Source organism: Emiliania huxleyi (assembly GCF_000372725.1).
Source record: "Emiliania huxleyi CCMP1516 chromosome Unknown EMIHUscaffold_142, whole genome shotgun sequence".
NCBI lineage: Eukaryota > Haptophyta > Isochrysidales > Noelaerhabdaceae > Emiliania > Emiliania huxleyi.
The window spans coordinates 135,727-142,562 of record NW_005201176.1 but is presented as its reverse complement, the minus strand read 5'-3'; the positions used below and the strand labels follow the sequence as shown (position 1 = coordinate 142,562).

General features: G+C 64.8%; 4 protein-coding genes across 4 annotated transcripts; 1 reads left to right on the top strand and 3 right to left on the bottom strand.

The window, feature by feature from the left end:
• Positions 1 to 414: 414 nt before the first annotated feature.
• Positions 415 to 1,245, top strand: EMIHUDRAFT_227832 (hypothetical protein; the record flags this gene model as incomplete). The annotated part of the gene is made up of 1 exon (XM_005787446.1): positions 415 to 1,245. One exon carries the CDS (start codon positions 415 to 417, stop codon positions 1,243 to 1,245), a length of 831 nt encoding a protein of 276 aa, XP_005787503.1.
• A 1,266-nt stretch (positions 1,246 to 2,511) lies between these two features.
• Positions 2,512 to 2,706, bottom strand: EMIHUDRAFT_48453 (hypothetical protein; the record flags this gene model as incomplete). Its single annotated transcript, XM_005787445.1, has 1 exon — positions 2,512 to 2,706. A coding segment is annotated over one exon (195 nt), but the record flags the coding sequence as incomplete, so codon positions are not given.
• A 912-nt stretch (positions 2,707 to 3,618) lies between these two features.
• EMIHUDRAFT_71181 (hypothetical protein) lies at positions 3,619 to 3,834 on the bottom strand (the record flags this gene model as incomplete). The annotated part of the gene is made up of 1 exon (XM_005787444.1): positions 3,619 to 3,834. A coding segment is annotated over one exon (216 nt), but the record flags the coding sequence as incomplete, so codon positions are not given.
• Positions 3,835 to 5,718: 1,884 nt separating this feature from the next.
• EMIHUDRAFT_363132 (hypothetical protein) lies at positions 5,719 to 6,836 on the bottom strand (the record flags this gene model as incomplete). Its single annotated transcript, XM_005787443.1, has 2 exons — positions 6,636 to 6,836; positions 5,719 to 6,410 (listed from the first exon to the last, which is right to left on the bottom strand). The coding sequence occupies exon 2, from the start codon at positions 6,190 to 6,192 to the stop codon at positions 5,722 to 5,724; it is 471 nt and encodes a 156-aa protein (XP_005787500.1). The 5' UTR covers positions 6,193 to 6,410; positions 6,636 to 6,836.

Genomic DNA, 6,836 nt, shown 5'->3' with positions numbered 1-6,836 from the left:
GTTCGCGCCGTTGACAAAGAACCTAGTCTGCCGGACCGCTGTTGCACAGGACGGAGCACCAGGAGATGAGAGTAGTTGACGGGTTGGGCTGCCGACCGTGCCTCCCCTCTTTACGTCAGAGTGGGACCTTTGCCGCGCCGGGTCTGGGGCGCGCCCGGTCCTTGACGGAGCCGCGCGCCCCGAGCGGCCCAGGCGGCGAGTAGTCGTCCTCGAACCTTCGACATGTAGTAGTCCGTGGTTAGCGCCCGCCCGCCCCCCCCTCTCCGTCGCTTCGCAAAAGAAAAAACAAAATAAAAACAAGCAAAAGAGAAAGCGAAGCCAAAAAACGATTGCGTAAACGGCGTCACAAAGCCCGCCGGTTTTGATCGACAATCGTGAGATTGACCGCCGTCGACCAGAGAATTGACGGCCAGCATGCAAACGATGTGCCAGCCTGCACTGCTGTTGGTCGCCATGCTCGTCCCTCAGGCACGCTCGCAGTCAGCCCTCCTCGAGCACTGGCGCAATCACCCGCCAAGCGACTACTACCTCGATCGGTGGGTTCACTACGCACCGCACTACGAGCAGCACCTCCCGGCCCGAGACAACGGCTCGCCGCTGCGAATGCTCGAAATTGGCGTCAGCTCTGGCGGCAGCGCAATCGCATGGAAGCGATGGTACGGGCCGTCGCTCACGTACGTGGGCGTCGACCTCAACCCCGCATGCAAGCGCACCGAATCAGTGGGCGAGCGCCGGTACATTGAGATTGGCTCGCAGGAAGACCCCGACTTCCTTCGCTCCATCTGCGCCAAGTACGGCCCATTCGACATCGTCATCGACGACGGCGCACACATTGCGCGGATGGTGCAGCTGAGTCTGCAGCTTCTCTTCGAGAGCGACCAGTGCATGCGTGACAAGTCCATCTATGTCATCGAGGACCTACACGTGCTCGCGCGCTGCTCGGGACCTGGGCACGACTCGACCTTTTGTAACCACCCGCGCGACTTCAGCAGCCTCTACTCGGATGCCTTCCTTGGCATGCACAACCGCTGGCAGGGCTGCAACCAAGCTGGCCGCCGCTGCCACCGCGCGCCGAAGACCAGGCCGCTCGGTCCCTCGTGGGCGTCGATGGTTGCGGGCGTGCATCTTTACGATAGCATGGCCTTTTTCGAACGCAACTCTGGGCAGAATGCCACCGTACTCGGTCGGCTCACCCGCGGCAATAGAACGGAGAGGGTCACGACCATCGACCCTAAAGTAGGCTGAGAGGTCGAAGAGAGTAGAGACCGCTCTCAGCAACGTGCTCATCGGCGCGCGTCTCGTTTTGGAGAGAGACCCTCAACGAGTGTGTCGGGTGTGTCCGCATGCCGTCGACCGACACGTGTCGACGTGTGCCGGTGCGACGTCTGGTACTGTGGTTGGAGCGGAGTTGTGATCACACGGTGTATATGGCTTTCCGGCTCTATGTACATCACCTATACGCTGCGAATGCGTATTACGCACAGACGCGCACCGCGTCCCCGCGTGGGACGCGCCTGGAACTTGTACTTTTCGTAATAGTATTCATCATTGCGAGAGCGGACCACTCCTAGCGTGCAGACCGCGGGAGCTTGGTGCCGCGGCCAGTGTGGAGACCTGGCCTGCGCTGTGACGCGCGCGCTCATCTCGAACGTGGAGCCTCCCAACAGGCTGTCACGTTAGGGCCTGACAGCGACGGAGCACCTCGACTGTCAGACTCTGCTGTCATGCTGTCAGAAGTACGTGCTGTCAGACTGTCGGAGAAAGTGCTGTCAGCGCTACAGCGTTGTCAGGCTGTCGGGCACTGTCAGGCGCTGACCGCTGTCCGGGGTTTGCTGTCAGACTGTCAGAGACCAGGGCTCAGAGGCGGGGCGACCCGAAAGACTCACACTTCACACACTGCCAGTCTTGTTCTCTTGAACAACTCAAGGTATTCAGTGGAGGCTAAGGCGGAGGTAATGTAACACCTAAAAGCACGAGGAGGAGAGCCAATACGTGAATCCTGAATCGCAATCGGTCCATTACGAGTCACGGCTTGCCTTCGATGGCGATGCGGCTCTCAAGACCCGCAATCTTCTCTTGCAGCCTGGCTTTCATCCTGTCCACCTCAGGGTCGTCACCACCCATGCGGTCGAGCCGCACCAGCACCTCTCGCGCACCCGCCAGCTGCTTAGCCGTGGAGGCTTGCGCTGCCAAAGGCTTGCTTGGAGGCACCGGCGAGCTGACACGAGGTCGAACCTCTGCTTCCGTTGCAGTTCCCGAATCCTGTGCTGCTCGCTCTGCCGCGGTGGCCCGTGCCTGCGCCGCAGTCAGCTGTGCCCGTGCCTCTGCCGCCTCCAGCTGTGCCCTCGCCGCTTTCGCGGCATGCGTCGCGAGCTCGGCTTTCCGCTTCGCCGTGTCGTGATCGCTGACGCGGTGCGCGCACGCCTGCGCCGGAGGTTGCGGCGGGAGCAAAAGCTCTTGCACGGAGCGGACGGTGCAGCGAGCGTCCTCCGCCCAGGCGAGCCACGCGCGCAGGTGCTCGTCGGCTCTCAGCGTGCCGGCATGGCCGAGCACGATCAGCCCGGAGCGCGCGCGCGTCAGCGCTACGTTCAGCCGCCGCTGGTCGGCGAGGAACCCCACGCGGCCGCGGTCGTTGGCTCTGACCATGGAGATGATGACCAAGTGCGCCTCTTGCCCCTGGAAGCCGTCGACGGTCGAGACCACCACGCCGTGCGCCTGCTGCATCTGCCGCAGCCTGGTCTGGATGAGCGCCTTCTGCCCGAGGTAGTGCGTTATCACGGCCACACCAGCAGTGTCGTCGTTGCCGCTCGCGAGCAGCGTCGGACATGCGCGCCGCAGTCGGGCGACGCAGTCGACGACAGCAGACGCCTCGCAAGGGTTCACCTTGGAGCCGCGCGCATCGACCTGCTCCCACGCGTGCTCCATGCGCACCAGTGCCACCGGCCAATCGCTGCGCGGCCAGCGTACGAGGCGCTTGAGCTGCACTGCGACCGGCGAGGGTGGGCGCTCGGCGACTGGTGCATTGGACACGGCCCCTCCGTAGAAGTGCCGCAGCGGGAACGCGCTTATGGCGGCGTCCATCCTGTACTGCGTGTTGAGCAACAGCTTGGGGCAGCCTGCGCCGAGCAACATCTCGAATACAGGCACCGCCAGCCCGCCCTCCCTCGCCCGCAGCGAGATCACCGTCGGAGGCAGCTGCTTGTGGTCGCCGGCGAAGACGACGCGCTGCGCCTCCGGCCGCTTGCTGTCGAGCAGGTTGAGTGGGACGAGGGCGGCAGGCAGCGTCGCCTGCGTGCCCTCGTCGAGGACGAACATTGTGAAGGCGGCGCCCGGCGGGAAGATGCCGCTGCCGCTGCCAATCAGTGTGGTGGCCACCACCGCAGCGTTGGCGATGAGCTCGTGCTGGATGGCGAGCTCGAGCTGCTGAATGCGCTCCCACAGCCGCCGCTTCTGGGAAGGCTTCTCGCAGGCCAGCATCGCCTCCTTGAGCTCACTCAGCTCAGGTGCGCTCGCGTGCGCCTTTGCGAGAGCCAGCAGCGAGCACCGCGCAAGCTCAGGCGGCACTGAGCCCGAGCACGCTCCCACGCGCACCAGCTCGCCCGGCGCCAGCTGCGAGCCAGAGCGCTTGAATACGGCGTGCACCAGGTTGTCGACGGCGGTGTTGGTCTCAGCGAGCAGGAGGACTCTGGTGCCGCTCCGCTGCCGCAGCGCCGCATGCACTGCGCTGGCGAGCACCGTAGTCTTGCCAGTGCCAGGGGGTCCATGGATCAGTGAGATGGGGAGGCTAAGAGTGGCGTCTACCGCCCGCTGCTGGCTAGCGTTGAGCCACGACATGGGTGCGACTGCGGAGCCCAGGCAGGGCGCGCCGCACTCGCCGGCAGAGGATGGGGATCCCTCACACCGCGTCACTACGGTGGGCGTTTTGAGCAATGGCAGGACCGCATCCCACACTTGGGAGCGCTCCTTCTGCGCGCTGCGCTGGTCGCATCGCTGTATCGCTGAGTGCATGCGGTCGAATGGGGTCTGCTGAAATCCCTTGTCGATGCGGAACGTACCACCACGAGGCGAGAGCAGCGCGCTGTCTATCGCCGTGCCCCGCTTCAGTGTGAGCTGCAGCATGGACCCGCTCACGCTTGTCACACAGCCCAGCGCCAGCACACTCGTCGATTCGTGCGACACGATGCCGACGTCACCAAGCGCGAACACGTTGTATGCCAGCCGCGTACCCGCAGCGCTGCGGAGGGTGAGGGTTCCGTCGTGCATGTGCAGCCGCGCCTCGAGCCCATGCAGTCTGAGCCCCTCTTGACAGAGCGCCTCGTTGCTCCATGTCTCGAGACGGTGCTGCACCTGCTCCTCCTGCGCCGCCATTTCCTGCTGGAGGAGCTGCACCCAGAAGGCGGCACCGTCACTCAGAGCAGCAGAGTCTGGCAGGTCTGCGTGCTTCTTGAGCTGGCCCGACTGCTTGTCAACGCGACACTCGTGCTGCTTCCCAGTGTGGCGCATCAGTTCCAGGTGTGCTTTGCAAACCGACCACTTCTTGAAGCGCTCGCCACAGGTCGGACAGGCATAGGACGGCATTGGCGCCGGATCGGTTTGGTCATTTTTTCTTTTTTGCGCGATTTTTCACTTGTTTTTGCGGCCATGCTTCGGCGTACTTGCGGCCATGCTATCACGCCTTGCGACAGCCTGTCGGCGCTGCTGACCGTGCCGTGCTGCACAATTGATCACCTGCATAGCTCGCGGCCTTAGTATCAAGCATTCAGTGACGACCTGATCGTACGGCCAGTAGGAAGGTGTCCTTCCATCGTGTGCACGCTTCTGGCGCAATGCGCGTCGCCTCGGATTGGCTGCTGGCAATCTCGAGGCTATGCCTACACAGCCTCGCGCGCATGGGCAGTCAAGAGGGACCATGCACTTTCTCAGGACAGCGCCGGTGCCTCTCTCTTGGACCGGCAAAGGTGGTGGTCTCGTGTTACCAATGTGGGACCAGTGCGGCATCGCGCCATCGACAGCTCTGGACTGCGCCTCACCACTGACCGGGAAGGCCGCCAAGTGGGCCAGCACCGGTCGCATATTGTGGCAGCAGTCAGCAGTGCATGGCTGATAGCTAGAGCAGCAGCGTCAGGGTCGCAGGGTCGGATCGTGTCAAGCCTCTCGCCCGGCCGGCCGCGTGCAGACGTCGGCCTGTCTGCTGTCTGAAGTGATCTGTCGGCGGTCAGTACGACCGATCAGGTTGGAGTTTTCTGATGGTTAGAGGGTCTATCTGTATGTACTCCTCGAGATCTCTCCAAATCTGCCCTCTGTTAGACCAGGTTAGATCGGTGCTAGTTCTAGATAGTGGAGACTAGTGGAGCCGGGCCCCCCCCCTTTCCGCACTGTCTGCGGCGCGGGCCGCGGCGCACGGTGTGCCTCCGGGGGCCCCCGCGCCACCCCAGAGGGGATCAGCAGAACTGGCAGCAGCTAAATAAATAAATAAAACGGACACCTCTACTAGGAGATGGGTAAAAAGGAACAGGTCCCCGCCCTGCGGTCTTTGTGCAGCGCGGGGTACACTGGCAGCAGCTGATTTTCTTACTCTCAAGAGTTTTTTGACCACACCAGTGCATGGCATACGAGATCGAGAGAACTCAGGGGACCGCGTGCCCCACTGCCCCTCTGCCACTGCATGCGCGCAAACACGGGTGCGCCTTGTGGGTGCGCGAAGGGCGCGGCGGCCGCGCGTCAAGAGCCGAGCTGCTGCTGCTGCAGCAGCGCCATCAAATGGGCGGGCATGCCGTCGGCGGGCGCCTCGGAGGACGACGCCTCCGCGCGGGTGGCGGTCGTCTGCTGCGTCCTGCCCCGCCGGTTGCGCCCGGCGCCGGTGCCGCCCGAGGAGGAGGAGGAGGAGGAGGAAGGGGCCTGGCCGACGGCGGGCGACTGGTGGCTCTCTTGAGAGCGGTACTCGCGGGCGAGGGTCTCGAGGAAGGCGTCGTCGTCGAGGAGCGCACCGAGCCTCGCCCGCAGCTCCACCTTGAGCGCCTCGAGCGACGTGTCGCCGTCGGCAGCCCCCGCCCCGTTCCCGCTGCCGTTGCCCGCAGTCTGCTCGGGGGACGGCTCCTCCGAGGCGCGCTCCGTGGTCGCCGAGGCGTCCGTCGCGCCCGTCGGGGTGGGCGGCGCAGGCTGGCCGCCCGCCGGCGGCTGCGCGCCCTGCATCATCGAGAAGAAGGCGGCCACATTGTTTGACGCAGTGGCCGCCTCGCCGCCTGAGGCCAAGTCCGATGTCGGCGCCGCTGGAGGCGGCGCGGGCACGGCGGGCGTCGCCTCCGCCGCCGGGTCGACAGGGCTCAGCGCGGCGGCGTTGGCGGCGTCCGGCTCCTCGATCGGGGCCGATGTGTCTGGCTCCTCGCCCGTGTCCTCCCCAAGCTCCTGCGCCGCAGGTAAGGGAAGGTGAGGCAGACGTCTCCACACACACGAGGTGGTGGGGCGAGGGCCAGGGCTAGCCCCTCGCGACTCCGCGTCTAGACGGCAGGAGCCCCAAGGAGGGAGAGGGAGAGGGAGAGGGAGAGGGAGAGGGAGAGGGAGAGGGAGAGGGAGAGGGAGAGGGAGAGGGAGAGGGAGCGGGTGAGTAAATGCAGGCGTACGTGCAAGCGCCTGCGCTGCAAGGGACTGGAGCAACGCGGCGATCTCGGCGCGCTCGGGCGGCGAGTAGAACCAGATGCCGATGATCTCGGACGCGTCGTTGCGATACCTGCGCCCGTGATCTCCCGTGATCTCCCGCGATCTGCCCCGGCAGCTTGGCGGCGCCGACTACCTCCTCCGTGTGTGTGCGCGTGCGTGCGTGCGTGCGTGCGTGCGTG